Source organism: Corvus kubaryi, unplaced genomic scaffold, assembly GCF_017639235.1.
Source record: "Corvus kubaryi isolate FWS band 111438036 unplaced genomic scaffold, C.kubaryi_AGA036_p1.0 133, whole genome shotgun sequence".
In the NCBI taxonomy this organism is placed as follows: domain Eukaryota; kingdom Metazoa; phylum Chordata; class Aves; order Passeriformes; family Corvidae; genus Corvus; species Corvus kubaryi.
In genome coordinates, this window is record NW_024580667.1 from 7,999,821 (window position 1) to 8,019,462 (window position 19,642).

The following is a 19,642-nucleotide window of genomic DNA, read 5'->3' on the forward strand; positions in this document are numbered from 1 at the left end:
CACCAGCTCTTTTGACAACTTAAGCTCCAGCTATGGCATACAATAGACCTTTGTAAGAGCTGCTGTGCACTGGTGCCTGTCTCTTATTGCAAGGCCCCAAATTCTTGTGTTACAGACGTTCAAATTTGGAGCAATTCCCCTGGCATCTGAGGAGAATCACGGCTTTAAAAAAATAACAAAAGAGTGGAAACAAGTTCAGTGTTTCTTACATCTTTTAGGACTTCAGAAGGTGAGGGTCTTGATAGGAAGGCCAAAAAGAAGCTGATTGCAGTTCATGTGAGTGGTGTAACATGGGTATAAACCCATTGCCTTGGATAAGGATTTATGCCACTGCAGTTTAGAAGAGAACCACAGAGCTTACAGTCTGTTCGGAAACCCAAGGATGGAATTTGTCCTGACCCAGGCATGATGTCATATTCAACAAACTTAAAAATGAAAAGCGTTCATCCATTTTTTTCAGTAATGCCCTTTTTGACATTTTCCTTTTTGTTTTCATTGGTACAACGACAACATTGCTGTGATTTGAGCTCCTTCTGTTCCACTACAGTTTCTCTATCAGTCAGGGTCTTCCATGCTGCTCACACAAACACCACACACACACACGGACTGCTAAAAATTATTCCCTACCATGGTACTCTATTCCCCACCATGTTACTGTATTCCCCTGCCACCCTGTGGTTCCAGTGGAGCTAAACTGTCACAAAACTTGAGCGATGCTGTAATAAATCAAACACATATGCACCACCCACACACAAACTCTTTGCCCCAGAAAGTTATGACTGCACTTCTTGCCTTACTATGATTATATCCATAACCCTTAGTGCTTCTAAGAAAAAAGAATCCACATTAAAAAATTATAAATCCTAAAGAAAATATCCTTATGAATTAAAACAGCAGAACAAGAGGAAGCAACAAGAAAGAAAATATTAGAAGTCAGATTCTCAGCTGGTGTAAACTGCAGCAGCTCCATTGCCTCCAGGGGAGCTGTGCCAGCTTATCCAATGCGTATGCTCTGGCCCAGTATGCCCTTCTAGTCAAATCACTGAACTGGTATCTTTAAAGCCTTCCCTATCATGCTGTTAAATTTGTATTGCTACTAGCAACAATTTCTTTCAAAAAAAATGTTTGCATACGCAAATTATTCACATTGCTTTATTTTTTCTTTGTCAGTTCACAAAAAGAGTATTTCAAGTTGTCATAACCTTGCATTTAGTCACTGAAAGAGTAATCTTGAAAGGAGAACATTGTTTTACAAACTGGATGCATACCCTGTTTATTTTTCTCTAAAATTTGCACACTATAAAGCAAGTGGGGTTTTTTGTTTTGTTTTAAAACTTTCTTCATATATTATCATACAAAAATATTCATATGCAAGTAATAAAGATTTTTTTAAACATCCAACTTTTTTAAACCTAAATCAAAGTCACACCAAAAGGGTTTTTTTTTTTGTTTGGTTTTGTGTTGTTTCGTCATTTTTTTTTTAATCTAGACAAAGTACACCTTGTGCTTTAACAAACCTATGGCATCATGTGCTCTTTACAAGGATTATATTGAATAAGCTCATGTGTCATTAAATAATGTAAAATTTGCCTACTTTTGTGGGTTTTATTTCCCCTAATCTTCTTTTTCCCCCCCTCTATGTGTTATTTGTGTTTGTATATATGTGTGGAAAAGTTAAGGCAAGTGCAATCAAAGTTACAAAAAAAAAATCAATATTTCTATTGCTAACATGTGCAGCATTCCTATTTAGTGAGTGATGTCTTTTCTCCCGTAAGAATAAAATTGATGAAAATACAAAAATGTTTAATATGTTATCGTTATTACAATAAGCTGTTCTTTTTTTTTTTTTTTTTTTAATACCAGGCTTGGTGAATTTTCCAAAAGTTAGGATAACATAAAACATGTTCTTTTTAAAGTAACATACACTGAAACTAGGTAACATTTGGATCATGACTGTCTTTCTTCTCAGCAATAAGTATAGTATTACTATAAAAATGCAGTTCCTTTTACCTATGACCCATCTCATTTTTTAAAAAATAAATATAAGTTAATCTCTTTAGGTAAAATCTTCAATATACAGTAGGCATAAATATAGGTTGATGTATTTCTACTTAACTGTAGTGCTTCTATTTTAACTTTAATGATTTTGAAAAAAGTATGTAAAGAAAGAGACATATTTTCCAGTTTGTAGTCATACCTGTAGCCTTAAAGAAAACCTTGACAAGAATGCATATGATAATTTATGGTTTATATGGCAATAGTAATGGATGTTTGGAAAAGGTAATGATGCTGAATCTTCAATTATGTTGTAGAATAGCCAGAAATTTATTTCCACAAATTCTGAGCCTGATTCTGCTCTTTATTTTGCACCAGTTATACACAGCTGCACTTAATTCTGCTGACTTCAGTAGAATTTTTTTTTTTACTTTAATCGACTATTAAGCAAATTAAGATAAAAGGTGCCAAAGCCTAGCATGGCACTTCCTTTTTTTCCTTCCATCAGTGCAAAATTAAAGATGGTAAGTATACATTTATATCTTCAATGTATGCTCATGTATTCAGTAGGAGCTACAGAGCAGTTCTACTCTGCTGGTTCCTGAGATTATGGAAGACCAGCTGAGAGCTTTATTAACAAAGTGCTTTATCAAGATGCTTATCCAGGTGTTAACTTTGAATAGTGGGGTCCCAAGAAGGGACTATTACTTTTTGAGTTGTGTTATGCACTCTGCTTATGGACAGTGAGCTCCTGCTGAGATGAATAAAGTAACATAATAAAATTAAAGAAAATTAATCCCCTAGACAAATTGCTTTATTTGTATTACTTTTGCAGCTTTTTTTATGAAACAGAACATGATGATTTTTTTCTTCTAGTGTTTCAACTAGACACATGTTCTTTCTGTTAAAGATCCTTGTGGTCATTTTGATTTCTTGTCGTCTGAAGAAGGTGCAGAACGTACAATATGCTAATAAAAATATTTACTTGTGAAATGGTGCATATGCTTAATTTTATGTATTATGAACAGTCTCATGGCACTAGTAACTGCACAGAATTTAATTGTATGCTTTTCTTGCAAAATTCATATGTGGCTCGAAACTGCTGCAAGTGACAGCAGCAGATATTTAGATGCCATGTTGAGAAGATAATTTAACTCCCTTTTCCTGTAAAAGCTAAGATTAGTATTTTGTCTTATAGCATCCTCCACTCACTAATTGTTGTTGCTTCACCACTTCCCAGCACTGGGCAGCTGCCTTCTTTAACTTTATTAGCATGCTCAACATGAATCATTAACAAATCTGCAAAACTTTATGATGATGTTATATTAAACTATTTATGAGTTTGCTGATTAATGTAAAAATAAAAACATCTTAGGTCATATTTTTACAGGACATGTAAAATAAATTACAGCAAATGACTATCTAGGGCAGAAGAACCGTAAGAGTTACAGGAAGAAGGGGCAGATATCTGTGTTCTGGTAAGTTATTTGAAATAACTGATGATGATTTTGTACATTTCATAGATTCACCTTGAATTTGAAATATTTGATTTTATTTTATTCTCCAAGGATTTGGAGAGCCTTAGAAAGCTAACAAATAGCAATCAGAAGGCTGGAGGAGGAAACCTCAGCGTTTCAAAGAAAGCTCATTTCTCAGTGAGCAGGGGCATCAGACTCACTGTGCCTGAGAGTCAGGTATAATGGCACCTGAAAGCACCATTTTCCCTTAGTTGGATTGGCTGTGAAGTGGAGAATTTACTGAAGTGGGAGCTAAGGAAATCCAGCAGCTCTTTGAACAGCTGCCATGCGCATGGTTAGGAGATTTTCAGCCTTGTTTATGTCTGCTTTACTCCAGTTCTCTGGACTTCACTCCGTTCTTTCTAATAAACTCATGTAGTGCAATGGTATCTCAGTCCTGATGTCTCCTTATGAAAACAAAGCAAAATAAAGCAAAGCAAAGCCAAACAAACAAAAGCACAATTCAAGGAGCTATGAGGAATAAAAATATTCTCGAAAATTAAATGCATGTTCTCAATCTGTGTCCAACTCCTTATGCTCTAGATTGCTGTTTGAAGGGATCTTGAAAGACATATATCTGGTAAGGTGCCCAAGATGACTAAAAGGGAATTTTTCTCCAACATTCCCTAAAGAACAACTTGGCAAGCATCATTTCAAGCAGGTAGCATCTTTGCTGCTGCTTCTCAATCTTCAAATAGCTAACAACATCAAAAAAATATAGGAGTGGTATTTGCTATGTGGCACTGAGAGCTGTTCACAAGCTCTTTTGTTTAGAATAGTGAAGAGGTAATCGGAGAAAATAGGAGATGAACTTAACTGACACCATTATTTACAATAGGAAATTTGGCAGATATTCAGGTAGGTCCTATTAGCTAGAAAAGAAACATTTTCTGCCTCTAGCAAGATTATATAAATGGCTTCAGACAGCAAACAGGTGGTGAAGGAAGTATCTGATAAATTTGGGTTTCCAGGCAAAGGATATCTGTAATTTCCTGTGGCAGCAGGACTAGATGAGTGCTAGTCGTGTTCACCTACCTGGTCATGACATGACCAGAAAAGATCTTCCCTGTACCTCTCCCACCCCGTGTCACCCCAGCAATGTATCTGTGTCACATTATCCCGGCAATGGCTTGGTTACAAGTTTGTCTTCTCCTTGCAGCACATGGGTAATGTCATGCCATGAATAAACCCAGATTTTTGGGACTTCCTTGATTTTTTATGAATGCTACTTATTTTATTTTTTGTTGCACAGTTCTGTAATTAAATGGTTACAAATTAAAATACCTATGTACAGGAATAAAATTGTATAAAGTGCTTTTTGTGATGTGACTACGATTTGAGAGTGCTTATTGCAACAATTTTGTCCCAGATATCTGCACAGTTTGCAGATTCATGCGTTTTGCTGAGGTAGGCATAGGTTAGTGGTCTCAAAGAAGGAGCCTGATGTCGCTGAACTATTTTGCTGAGATAGATGGAGAGACAGTTGTGTCGCTGTTCTCCTTACTGCTTTGTATTTACATAATTGTTCCATTTGAAGTTGCCTGGGTCTTAAGATGACAAATGTACAATGTTCTAATGTGATGATGAAGGTAAACTTATAATACTAATTGTTTAAATTTTCTACTGAAGTGTTCCTAGGAACTCAGGGCTGCAGTTAGCTGTTCACCAGAGAATATTAACTCCAGCAAACAACTTCTATATCTGTAAATTCATTGCCACTTGTGTTTTAAACTTACAATGAATAACAAGATTTCCTAAACAAATCTCTCTATGATTTACCTGTCATGCAAAGAATGGAGAGAAAATTTTGAAAAGTCTCTTACTTAACTTCCTACAAAACATCAGGAGGAAACAACCTTCCCTTTAAAAAGAATTGTGTAAACTCAGGTTTAAACAGGTTAAGTAATTGCATTGCTAATTTAATTTTCTTTATTTAGGTTTGCTTTTCAAGTGTGTGTGCAGACTTTGCAGCTCAATGGAATATTTTGAGCCCATAACTGATATTTTCAAGACTTTCTTTTTTACATTGTAGAAGGTCAGAATAGTATCAGGATGTTGCTTCATATAAGTAGTCTATGTGGATGTGAAAAATGGTGTGCTAACTGAGAAAAAAAATACAACCTTTTTTCAACTCAAAACTGCTCCTGTAACTCTCTTCTCAGGAAAGAAGACATCTACTCACCCTAAACATCTCTGCATAGAGTTTTCATGTGGACCCCAACCTTAGGCCTTACAGCAAGCTTTAAGTGCTTGTACTTCTAATTCAGTCTGCAAGGTAAATGGATATGAGAGGATGGGATGGGACAGGATAGGATGGAATGGGGCAGGATGGGATGGAAATTTCTGTGAGAGTGCTCAGGTGTTGTGTTAGCTGATTGAGATGGCAATTTCCTGTAGCTGTCATTTAGTGGATTGCACACTAACTTGGCAAGCTGACCTCTCTCTATGCTTGGTGCTGGTGTTTACTTTGAACATGGAACAAATGGGAAATATTGTCAGCTGTTCCTGCTCTTCTGGCTGCTTTGCCATAGGGTATCTGTCCCTCCACAACTGATGGTTCTCGCGTTTATTTTCATTAACATCAGTAGCAACTCACTGCCCACCTTCCCTGTGTGTTGCCTACCGCAAGTAGGACAGTGGTGGTATATCGAGCCCATGGTTCCTTCTGCACCCACCTGACATAGGAGTAACTAAACATGAGGCCAAAGGGGTCTGTGCTCTCCTTCTCCATGCACAGGAACACATTTTCCCCACTGTGGAGCTTTTCAGTCGCAGACATGTGGTGCAGCCGCCTGTTCTGGCTTGCACTTCTTTATGAGTCACAAAATGTGTTTGAGAGTATGGGCTCAGTAGGTATTAACTGCTCCTGGATGATTTTGTATTTTTGAGGGGGGCAGAGAGAGAGATAATAGTTGATTAACAGAAAAATAGAAGGTTAAAAAACATATCCATTTTATTTTTTTAATAATTTGTGTGTTCCTTTTGTCATGTCTTGATGGTTAAGAAATGTCTTTATAAAAAGGTATCAATAATACCCCCCTCAAATTCTTAGCTCTCACATTTTGCTTCAAATTGTTTTCCTAATACTAGTGATCAAGAAAAGAAATGTTTGTACTCTCTGTAAGCTCAGTACTAGATAACCTATTTTATTTAATATTGAGATCCTAGAGAATAATGTAACTCTTAGTTCCCCCAAATAAAAATATTTGAATTGACTATTGAATGTTTCTGAAATGATGTTATCTAAGGTATTGGCTATTTATTGTTAAGAATGCTGATAAGCTTTTGGAATGAGACTGGTTGTAATTACAAGTGGAATACTTCCCTTTAAAAAACCTCAATCAAAATATACTCATTTTTTAGTAATCTGAACAGCTTCAGAATTGATATGTTTTCCACATAAGGTATCAGAGCTGCCTTTCTAATTTCTTCTCTAACTACTTCATGACCCTGTGGACTCTAAACCTAACCCCAGAGTTTATTAGTCCAGAGCAAAAGTCAAACTTTGTTATGAACAGGATTTAAACAAACAAACAAACAAAAAGGTATAGGAAAACTCTTAACAGCTGAAACATTTTTATCATTTTCACTCCCCAGGGCAACAAGCCTGAGTTTTGGAACATCAAGTCAAGGCTGTTTGGTGAAGTGTGATGCTGCCAACATCTTCTTGGAGGATAGAGCCAGAGTCAGTGGAAAATGGCCCAGCAAAATTACATCATAAACAGTTCAGTATCCATGCTAAATTCATTGAATCTGAAATTAAAGACACAATGGTGTTCTTCAACCTCCACTCAGTGGGCTATTTAGGAGGTGAAGAGATGAGTTTATACAAAAAAAAAAAAAAAAAAAAAGCAAGGGAGAACTTGCAGCCTTCATAATATAAGGAAACTCATTGTTATGAGGTTGCTTACATTTTTTCTGTTGCCAGCCACATTAACCTATTTCTCAACTGGGTTAGAAAAAGTGTTCTAATAACAGCACAACAGATAGGGGGTGGGAGTGAAGGAATATAGTTACTCTAGTTAATAAACTAAGTCTGTTACAGAGGTTTTTTTTAGTGCTGACAGATTTTTGCCATCCTCTTGATCACAACAGAAGACAAACAAAAATCTCTCTGTGCTAGACTATCAACAAGTACAAAATCATTCGGAAGTGTATTAGACATACAGGGACATATTTGTGTTGCTGATCTGTCTGGATGGCCTCCAAAAAAGCCAGTTGCTTGATGTAGGTCAGCCAGAGTACAGAGCTTTGCATGACAAAAGAAACCACAATACAGTCAAAAAGCAAGTGGGTATTTTGCCCTTTATTCTTCATTGGCCTCTGTTCTATTTTGAGCTTACTTTACTATGGTGGGTTTTTCTTCCTTCTTTGGATTTTAATTAAAGTCTCCTTAGGTTTACTAACTTGATTTTTTTTTTTTTTTTGTTATTTTAGTTTAAAAATTAAGGACTCCTGTTTACTAGGCCACTTTCCCCCAAATCTCACTGCTTTATGTATAATTTAATGTGTCATTAATGCACAATATCCAAATAAAACTTTGTGAATTTTGATCAGGCGGGTATAACAAGCTTTCTGGCTATTTTGAAGCTGATTATCACCCATTATGTAACATATACATGGTTTTTACAGCTGTGCAGTAATAGAAAAATCTTACTTTGTATCTAAGCCTAACAATATTTAACTCTGAACCAGATCATATTGAAGGTGTTTGATGTTGGCTGCCAGGTGAGAACTGGGTCCCCACTAAAATTCAAAAGGCATTTTGGTGCTCCTTTCCTTGCAGCCAAGATTTCATCTTGCCACAGACTGCAAATATGAATTCTTTTTCTCTTTGTTTTTCCAATTTTCTTCTCCCACACAAATCAATCATACACTCATTCAGATTTATTAGATTGACTCTCAAATCATAGTGCTGCAACTGAGAACAGAATCAGACCCAGCAATGCATTTTGCCTTCAAAATAATTGGCTGCATTCTATACAGTCTCCTATTTCTGTCCAGCTATGTATGCTGTCTGGAGAACCTATATGCTGAATTTACACAAGCTGTGCAACAGAGTCCTTTTATAACACGGACTACCCTGATTAGAGAGAGCCTTATAAAGACAGAGCACCACACTTGGATAATTCACGTGCATAGAATCCACATATAGACCCAGTTTTTGACCAGGCAGAGTAAGTTTTTCTGATCATCACACTGTGCCTTTTTTAAAATAAAGTGCTATTTGCTTATGGCTAAACCTTATATGTGGCTATTGCATGCATGGTTGAGGCTGCATTGTCAAAAACCAAAACACCTTCATAAAAAATGATGGAGCCTAAGAATTAGGGCAATGACAGTTTTTGTTGGTTTTCGTTTGTTTGTTTGGTTTTTTTTCCATTTTATTTTTGTGTTCCAACAGAACTTATGTCAAGCATAGAGCACGTGAACACACAACACTTTCCTTCTCTGTTCCCCACACAGCTGTTCACAGAAGAGGAATACTTAGGAGGAATGTTTCTAAAGCCACAGACAGCTTCTCCATTTATTTCAGGTTTTGTGGTTTGTTTCTCTTTTCTTTTTGTTTGTTTTTCTTATATTTAATATTAAGACAAAACATTATAAGCAAAACTTTCTTTAAGTAGTGTGAGTATCAAATAGTATCTGTCAATCCCTGAATCATGCTATTCAAAGTGCTTAAATCTACACTAAAAGTAGAGGAACAGAAAAGTACTTCCCATGTGGCTAAGGAAACACCTACCAATTGTCTAAATGTGACTGTGGTCAGATAATTTCATCTTACATTTATTCCACATCCCAGTCTTTATACCAGGGCATGTAAAGGGGAAAAAAAATAATGCATTGCTTTCAGAGGATCCTGGGTATTTGGGACTGTTGTGGTTTAAGCCCAGATGGAAAATAAGTACCACACTGCCGCTCGCTCAACCCCTCCCCTTCTCCCCCTCTCAGCCCAGTGGAAACCAGGACAGGCATCCAGATGAATGAAGGAAAATGCCATCAGTGCCTGACAGGTGTCTGTAAGAGCAAATAAATAATAGCTTTCTTGAAGCAAAAATGCAAAGCTCTCTTAAAATTTTATGTGACTTGGCAGCCTAATTTCTATTTTGTGGATGTTTGGCACATGTCCAGAGACACCATAATAAAGAACAGATTGTAGAAAAGGACTTGAGCTAAATCTCAGAGAAATAAATATTTTAAGCAAATAAAAATCGGTGCACACCTCAAAAGTCTATTTTCTTCTTATGCAGATACTGAGATTTCTTGACTTTCACAACAGGAGCACATTCATTTCATCCCACACTGTCAGTTCTGGATTGCTCCCACAAACATCCCCCAAACTGCAGTCTCCCCACTCACTTCTCATTAAGAAGACCAAAATATTATAGGATATACTTTTCTGGTTTGTGACAATCATGATGAGCAAACCCCACATATCCATTATATCGGCTGATATCATTCAGCTGCCATAAAAATATCTAAAGCTAATTAATTACATAAATAGACTCTAAGGTCTGTTTGCCAGGACACCAGTTACGATTCAGTGGGGGTAAATCAAACCCATGACTCTCTGACAGTGTGCTGCAACCTGTAACTCTACCCCAGCTCCTCTGCTTCTGCCAGCAGGGACTAGCAGAGAGCTTGGCCTGAGTATGTTGCAGAGCTGCACCACTCCTCTCTCTTTCTAAAACCAGAAAGGACTTCCTGTTATTTAAGACATAAATATGAGCAAGGTGCTCATTTAAGTTGTCTTAAAGATGTCTGGATGTAAACACAGTGGTGGGCTTTTTTTCTTCCCTGTCAGCCATGGTACATGCATTATTTGCAACTCCTCAAAGATAGAATCATACATAAAAATAAAACTAATTTATTTATTCATTAAAGTGAATAAAGTGTTTTTAATACTTCCAGGTCTGATTTAAATATTAATTTTGTATAAATAAAGTTTATTCTGAAAACAATTATATTTCTGGTAATCATGTCATTTTTTCTGCCTGAGTTCTTACTGAATTCATGTCAAAATTAATAAAGTTTTATTTATCGTTACAAGCTAAAACCAAATGAAAGAAGATTTCTTCGTCCTGAATATATCATTTTAAAGCAAATACAGTTTTTGTAACATTAAAATACAAGGGACTCTGAAACCCACAGGAAAATAATGTTTTGCTCTTATGGTTTTTTTGAAAATAACACTTTCTATAATACAACGTGACAAACCAACTGCAATACTGTCTTTTTTTATTCCCCTTTGGTTTGGAAGTCATCAGTGTACATATCAGCAGGACTCTGCACTTCAGTGCCTATTGCCTCACTTGTCTTACTTGCCTGACATTTGCAAATGTTATTTGTAGGATTTTGAAAGTTGGAAAAGAAAAAAAAAATTAAGTGCTTAAAAAATAAAATCCACAACCACATTAATACTTTCCAGGACATGTTAAAAATAGGGTTGCTTTTATATTTATAAAAGGGATACAACGAACTCATTCTTAAAATAAGAACTAAAAAAATCCCAAACCCAAGAAAGTGAAAACGAAACCGGCTCTAGTTTCTACACACTCTGTAGTGACTACCGTGAAGCAACTGATACAGATTGGGTATCTTCTTTTGTTTGACAGGTATCTATCAAGTTACATGTTAGATGATCAGACTGTAGTGTTACCCCAAATGAGGGTCTTTGTAAGGGCAGGGAAGGAGCAGTGCACATTACGGGAGTAGAAATGAAACTGGGGCTCTCAGTGAGCGATGGGGTCCTTCTAAGAACAAAAACTTTCCAAAAGAGGTGAGCTGCAGCAGGCATGGCCTTCAGGAATCAGACTAGGCAGGCCAACAAAATGGATGGTGCTTCTGATATCAACATAGCTTTGTCCAAGCATTCCCAAGAGAGGTTATAAACAAACAAACAAAAAGTCTAAAACTATACTAATGAAGCAAAAAAGTTTCCTATCTATACAGCAGTCTCTTCATTTAAAAAAAAAAGTAAATATACAAATTCCAATGACATATAAAACAAAGTCAAAAATGTGAATGGGAAGAGACATGGGTAAAACAGGAAGACTGATGCTACAAAGAAATTGCAAAAACATATGTACAAGACCCTGTTTTTCCTCGTTTATCAATTGTAATGCATGTTTAACAGCAGCAGTCGAGGATGTAGTTCCAGGCACCAGACTGCAGACTCTGCTCCTACTCAAGGGGGTTGACAGCCCCTTGCATGTCGGTCACCAAATGACACTTGATATACTGGTCTCCCGTGGCAAGAGGGGCAGTATGGCACTGTTTGTGTGAGCCTCTTCGGGGTTCTGCTCCCTGTTAGTTTTTGTCTGCGGCCGCTGCCCATTTATTAGTGTCATGGGGATGTTGCAGTAGGTGTGCTGGTTACCTATTGAGGTAAGCGGCAGGGTGCCGGCAGGAGGTACATCGTATTCATAGCTTCGATAATAGTGTTTCTGGCGCATCTGTGAATGATATGTGTTATGAAAGGTGGAGCGCAGGTCTGGATGGGCAGTGGCAAGAGCAGTGGAGGTGGCAGCAGCCATGGAAATTGCAGAGACTGTCTGCAGTTCCCCAAAGGGCCCCTGCTCACTGACATCTAAAACCTGCTCGTTTGTCATGGGTTCAATCCTCTTAAAAGGCATTTCGTACTGTAAACGTTTCCAGAACTTGGAATTCAGCTTGTTGCATTTTGGTCCATGCCATTTAATGACAGTGAGGAGCTTGATGGTATGTTTTAGGGCCTCAACCTCCTGGTAGTTCATAACTCCTCGTAGTTCACTGCATTCAATCAGTATCACTTTGATTTCTCCCGTGACTAACATATTTCGAAGCCTCGTTTCCAGTTCAAAGATGCTCCAACCTCTTCTTACCACGTAACTTGGAGTCATGACAATGATCAGTCGCTTGCTTTGGTCTACACATCTTGCCACATCTTCAATGTAGGCTACAAAACAAAACAATTGCTCAAAAAACAATCTAAGAAAACAGTCTGCTCTCATACATTGGTGAGAAAAAACAGAGGCAAATCCCTGCTCCCAGAAGATCTCACTGAAGTATGCAAAAACGTCAATGGCAAATGTGCCAAGCTGGCCTGGCAGAACATTGTCTTGAGCAACCTGCTCTATATGGCCCTGCTTGAGCAGGGAGGTTGGAAAAAGATGACCTCCACAGGCCCTTTCCAACCTCAACCATTCTGTGATCCTGCAAAACATCTATTCCCACACGTGCTATGAATTGTCAGTGTTTGTTCATGAGCTGTGGCTTTGTATCATCTATATCACTATTGGAACAAATATGCCCATCATGATTTTTACCTTTAAAAAGGCAAAGTCACCCAGTTAGACAACAGAGCAGCAGCCATGTGCTTCAGGACCTCAGTCTCAAACCCAAATTATACTCTAAATTGTTTGGTAGGCTTAGATTCTGTTTTTCTTTCATGGCACTGCCACACACATTCATAAGAACAGTGTTGTCTCCTGTAAATTAGTGTTTAGTTTGCGGTGGATTTAAAAAATATCCATGAGATTGTTTGAAGTTGTATGTTGTGCTTTGTCCATACCAAGCATCCTTTCTTGTATCTTTTATTAACGGTACTGAACTTAGTCAGTATCCATGTGGTTACACTGAAGTCATGAAGAATACTACAACAACTGACAAAACATTACTGTACTTATGTTGGAATATGTGAAAGAAACATGAAAAAGATCTACTTGTACCAGCTGGAATCAATTCTAGTTTCAGTCTCTGACAATGATCAAGTACATCCACTACACAGTGGTCTGCAGTGGACACTGACAGAATTCACTACTTTTGCCTGGTGTAGAAGTTATTACTCAGCCATTGTCTTAGTCCAAACACAACTTTTTCCTTCCTATCTGAATTTCTGCAATACTCAGAATCAAGGATATCTTTCCAAACAAAATCTAAGGAACTGAAAAGAAAGAACTCAGTATTCATTCCTAGAGATTCAAGCTCTTAAAAAAAACTGAAAAATGTTAGTCTCTTTCATTTCCTTTACTTATGCATGCCCTTTCTGCACTGTTTTACCTTCAATTAAAACAATACAATTACTAAATAATAATCCTCTTATCTGGGAAATGCACATTAATGTTTGGTGTCTTCACCATTCTCTAAAACATGGGAGAAAAGATGACATTCTGAAGGAGTAGGTATATAAACAAGACTAAAACAATCACTGCAATCACTCATTTTCTCCTTCAAAACCACATGAGGATAATGACATTACTTACTTCCTGTGGGAATCAAATCTCTATCTGGTATGAACAACTTGTATCCATAATGCTTTTCCAGCATATCTGGTAGAATCTCAAGAGCAAATCTTTCTTCTTCTCCAGTTTCTTGATTCCACTGGTCAGGATCCACTTTGGTATAAGATAGATATGCATCATAGTCTTTGTTGTCTAGGGAAAGACAGAAATTAAGTTAGTTTATTCCTTATTCTAGCAGTTTTCCCAGATATTTCCCCAGGTATTACTTCTGGGAGACTTTTCCAGGAATAGGAAATGGTTTAGATTAAATGGCAAGCTTTCACCCAATCTACAGATATGCATCCGTTCAGATTTCCTGTTTCACCGGGTAGACATAATCCTTAGTTACACAGATGCAGGGAAGGAGGGGTCCATATCCATAGACAGAAGTCAGTTTATGTAAGAATCCAGATGAAGAAAATCCACTCAACTGCAGGGTGACAGCTCATAGCACAAAAGTCAAAAGTCACTGTGAAGAGTTTGCATTCTTCTCTAACATAAAAGGGGAAAGAAGAGCATGGAAATTCCTAAGCTAATGTGCAAATGTCTCTGCTGCACAGTACAAGCATTTCAGTCTTGCCAGAATTTTACTGTAAATTTAGGACCTGGGGCTGAAATGCTCTAATTGTACGTATAGAATTCCTTGTAAAACTCTTTAGCTCTCCAGGTCTGAAATTATTGCAAAGCTTAAATCTTTGCAGCGTCAGCTCCTGATAACGCAGTTTAAGTGTCTTGAATTCTGTGCATTTAAATTTGCAAATTTAATGTTGCATTAATGTACATTTCATTACTTAACTGTGCGTTACTTCACTTCAAATTGAGAAATAACCATGCCTGTGTTTTAAATGTACTTGAAAGACTGAATCAAAAGAGCCACCATTAATTTTCATTAGGAGGTCAATAATACCAAGTGCTCTTGAACTAATTCAGTGGAATAAGAGGTCACGTTTTGACTTTTGTTGTGAAGAAAGCAGAGGAAAATCAATGGCAAGAGTAATGAAATGTTAACATCCTTCTAACTCTCTTGACAACATTATGCACAGACTACCGAGAATATCAATTGCTTGTAAAAGAGATCTGATTGAATACTCTAAATACTGTGTGTCATAAGTAATGTTATATTCAATCAGTGCTGACTTCATTTATTCATTGAGCTGGTCCTTTCTTCATTTTGCACCTTTTTGTAGTCGGGTAGCATTATTTAGAAAAGCCTGCCAGCTGTAGGGTGGATGCAAAGAGTGTAAATGAAATTAATTGAGCGGTGGTAATCTTGAACAGTCCTCTCTCCCTTCTGAGGAACCATGTGCACTATGCTCATTTGCAGATGACAAAACAAATTTGGTTGTACTATTACTACTTTTAAACTTTCTAATGTACTATTACTACTTTTAAACTTTCTAAACCCTCGACCATGTGCTCATTCTGTGCCCTGTGCATCTTTTGTGGGATATTATCTATTGGATTGTTATAGCCACAGAAAGAAAAACCCAAAACAAATAAAAAACAACAACCAAAACACAGCCAAAAAAGGAAACTAAGAAAAAAGAGAAGCCCTGCCTTTTATGGTTAACACTTTCCATGATTTTTTTGAGTATTTGTGAAAACGTGTCCTTTAATGACAGACAAGCACCTGCTGCCTTTGACAACACATTAAAATAAGACTGATTGGATCAAGTATGATATAGAGGGAAATTACACAGCAGGTTTTTGTTTCTACAGTAGGACAGTATTAACCCAGCAAAAGAGTTGGCACACAGTGAAGTCAAAAAATATGTGGGGAAGTTATTACAACTGGCAAAATGCTGGTGCTGCAATGCCATATTTTATTGTCACCTCAGTATTGGTCTTGACCATGGTACATGCTTGAGCCCAGTGTCGCTCTGTTCAAAGTCTTTGAGTAAAGATGAGAATGTATAATTTCACAAAGGGACAAAAAATAAGAAATTATGCAGAATTCAAACTGGTTTAAAGGCTGAGTATTGTCTGTTAAGATGGTTTGCACAATCTTACTTGGAGGGGAAATTATTCATGCTATGACACATTCAAAGTACACTTTTTTCATATCATGGAGGCTCCAGCATCTCCACTAAATACAGCTGCATCATCCTGTATTGCAGGGAAAATATCTTTCCCTCCTGGTTTTATTAGTATTTGTAGGGCAAAGAATGGTTGGGGTCTAGGGTATATCTGAATAGATGTGTTCAGGCATCAGGCATGTGGAAGCTCTGGATTAGTTCGTCACAACGAGATCAAATGCAGCCTGTGCTCAGGCTGTGGTGCATTCAGTCCGCAAATGATTCAGTCAGCCCCAAACCACTGCTACAGCAAGACTCCAGGCAAAACAGACTGTGAGTTAGAAACTGTCATATCATTTCAACCATTACATGGGGTTCAAAGTGAGAAGTTTGTAAGTGAGCAATGGTCATGGAGCTGTACTCAGCCACAGGTTTAGATAGACCTTAGGGGCAAACACTGAGGGTCAAATCTCAGCTTCATTAATAACACATGGAAAGATTACTTCATTTGGTGGCCCAGGATTTTAGCCAAAGTACCTGTTGCATCACTGGAATATGCATTCTTTAATGCTGTCCATTCCTTTTGATACTCATCCAAATGCAGAGTATGCTATCATACTCCCTGTAACTTTCTACAATGTTAATCCAGAAGAAGTGATATAAATTTTTAGGGGATGAAGCTATAAACGCTTCTTGTTATTCCAAGGATGTGCTCAGCAGCAGTCACTTAAAGGCTCAATGTAAGCATAAAATGAAACCCAGACTCTGTATGAATCTACTTTGTCACATGCAAATGGGATCTTTGGGTAAGTAAATTGCTATCAGACATCTAAGAGCTCATCTGTATGCATGCTCTCTTAACAGCTACACATGAAATGATAAGCTGGTGCCTACATAAAGAAAGACAAAATTTCCTCTTCTACAGGGACCACTGAACAGATTTAACTTCAAATTTGCATTATAGATGTACGTGTTTTCTAATGATTTCCATGTTGCACTGCAAGAAGTCAGCAGTTTGGGCCTGTGAGGGTTTATTAGACTTAAACATTGAAGATATTTCTGCTAATGGGAGCCAGAAAAATTATATATATACATGAAAAATTAAAAAAAATAAAAAAACCTTTATAGAGTAATTTTTTATCAGCCATGTTCAAGCCAGTGACAAATTCCGACTTTTAGCTGGCATGATACATTTTAGCACAACACAGATTAAGAGATCAAAACAAGGAGAAATCCTACAGTGTTGCATTTCACAGCGACCTTAATTTCAGTGAAGCCCTAAGACCTAGATGTCTGTGCATCCTGAAATCCTGAGCGTAGTTTGCAGTGCCTTCAGTAACACTGAGTGCACTGGAGGCAGCTGACCATGCACAAGGGTGCTCCACAGCTCAGTGTAGCCAGCAAGGCTGGGAAGAGCTTTCATTTCCCAATCAACAGGGAACTGGACAGCTGATTCCTTCAGCAGAGCACATGCTCTCCTCTTAAGTACTAGGATATTCATACAGGAATTAGGAGCAATGCACTGATTTAACTCAGTGTTTCAGGATTTCACAGGGAGTTTTTGGAGATAGGAGACTGGATCCTTCCAAATGCAGCAGGGAGGTGTAGCCAAACTGACACAGGAAGCTTTTGTCTTTAAAAAAACATTCTGTGTTCAGGAAAGGCTGCAAAGAACCTTTCAAAATTTCTCAGAGACTGTAGTTGCTTCAAAATTATGGCATTTCTTAACCTGTATTTACTTCACTGTTGTGGGAGCCACATTTAATATATACATTGGGATAGTGTTTATCCTTAATACAATGAAAAAATGTAATTTAAGGCTTAGTTGAACAAAATGCTCAAATCCTAGGTCTTTCAAAATACTTATACTTTTCGTCACACTATTTGCTGTTGCTGATGAAGCTCACTGTAACATTTTCTATTATTTTTAAATGTCAAGCACTTTTAATGTTAATAAAAAATTAAGAACTACCCACACAATTTTTTCCATGGCATAGTATTTTTTAAATGTAACATTCCTCATGATAGTTCATATCCTTGTGCAGAGTGAGCAATGTTGAATTGCATGGTAGTTTTTTTTTTTCTACTTTGCATCTGAACTTTCTAACCTATAACAATCTCTTCATTTGGAATATAAAGATGATTTGGTAATATTTTTTTTTAAGAGAGATATATATATCATATAGTACACATGCACTTTAAATGCTATGAAATAGGAAGAGAGGAAAAAAAGCGGGAATTTTCTTTTGAATTAGCACATTTCATGCACAGAATCTACAAAACCCCATATTCAGTGGAGACATAAATTGAGTTTTTATTGTTTGAATTGCATTTCAGATGTAAATAAATAGCATAAACAAGAAGAGTTAAAAGAAACAGTTTTCCAGCAATAAAATTGTAATTAAATAAGAGAAAAATCCCTTTTTGTAACCAGTAATGTTTAGAAAGAAGAGAGCTGCATTTTTCTAAGGCGATTTTAATAGAATTTAAAATTGATATTCATAGAACAGGATTTCTTATCGTCACAATTTGCCAATAGCCAATAAGAATATATAAATGAGTGGTGAGACTGCTATTGCAAACTTATTTTGTGCGTCCCCAGGGAAGATTCAGTAATTGCAAAGTCACTAACTTCAGCAGTAATTTCAGTCTAGCTATACCTGCATAGCATAATCATTAACACAAGTGCTTTGGTGGTGCTTAAACCAATAGTAAAAGTTACATTTGAAAGTTAATAACTTAGTCACACAGAAATCTGAAGCATCTCAAAGCATTGCCATTCCTTGCTGCTTAAGAGTTTTGCTGGGATGAAACCCAGGAAACGACTAACAAGTATTTCTTACCTGCTCTTCTCCCGGATTAATATATAATATAGTATTATATTATATTAATAATACCAGATATTATCTGGGAATTCCCATAGGTTCATTCATGAACCCTGCTGGTCTTTTGCAGTTAAATAATAGCAAGGACAAACATCATGATTACATAAGGACTCCCAGGTGCAACAGAAACTTCAGGGAAGAACCAGTTTCATCAGTCTCCTAATTTGCGCATTGATTTGCTTCCCCTCAGCAAGAAGTAGAAACTCATCTCTCATGAAAGAGCAAACAGCTCAGCCATGAAACAGTATAGCTGTCATGTACCAAATCCAAACCAGATTTCCTGAACCGAGAGAGCTCAGAAGCAGCACATTTTAATCTTATTAGGAGCACTTTGCTTTATTTCAGCAATGTGGTAGAAAGAAAAAAAAAAGCAGCCACTTTGCCACTTTCAGAACCAAAAGCGTAACTTGCCAGGCCTGGGCCCTGCTACCTTCCCTGTAACAGAGCTGCACAGAGGCCCCTGGCTTCCTTCAATTCACCAAGGTTTCCATGGCAAAGAAAGCTGAGAAGAAGACTGAGGACACCACAATGAGCTCCTGCCCAATATTGTAGGTGAAGGAACCTAAAGGCACCAAGGGTCATTGTGAACCTCATCATATCAGTTCTTAAACAAAGCTCTCGCTTTCTAGCTGTCAGCTGCCTATAGCCTTCTTTTTTTTCTTGAGCCTAAAGCTTGACTTCTTGTCAGCATAGCTGTGAGAGAGGATATTTATGCAAATTTCATTAGAAAACTATTTACAACACATTTGGTCAGATTTTGTCTTCAATTGCTACTTATTTTTGCCAGCCTGCTAGCACAAAATTTCTTCTATTTTCCTTTTTTTTTTTTCTTTTAAGATAGTGTTCACCTTTACATATTAATTCTTTGATAAAAAAACTTCCACCAATTTAAAAAGTTAAAAATGTACCCAGGTAATGGTAGTGGCAGATACCTGAAAACTCTTTCTGCTGTTAGCTGTACCACATGC

General features: G+C 37.2%; 1 protein-coding gene across 3 annotated transcripts in view; it reads right to left on the reverse strand.

Moving 5' to 3' along the window:
- Positions 1-1,130: 1,130 nt before the first annotated feature.
- The window catches only part of IL1RAPL1 (interleukin 1 receptor accessory protein like 1), a 696,566-nt gene continuing 678,054 nt past the window's right edge, over positions 1,131-19,642 (reverse strand). For all 3 annotated transcript variants that reach the window (XM_042035783.1, XM_042035787.1, XM_042035797.1), the window contains exons 10-11: positions 13,757-13,927; positions 1,131-12,450 (exon numbers count right to left, since the gene is read on the reverse strand). In XM_042035783.1, coding sequence (XP_041891717.1) covers positions 11,732-12,450; positions 13,757-13,927 — 890 coding nt within the window. In that variant the 3' untranslated portion in view covers positions 1,131-11,731. The remainder of the gene's footprint in view (positions 12,451-13,756; positions 13,928-19,642) is intronic.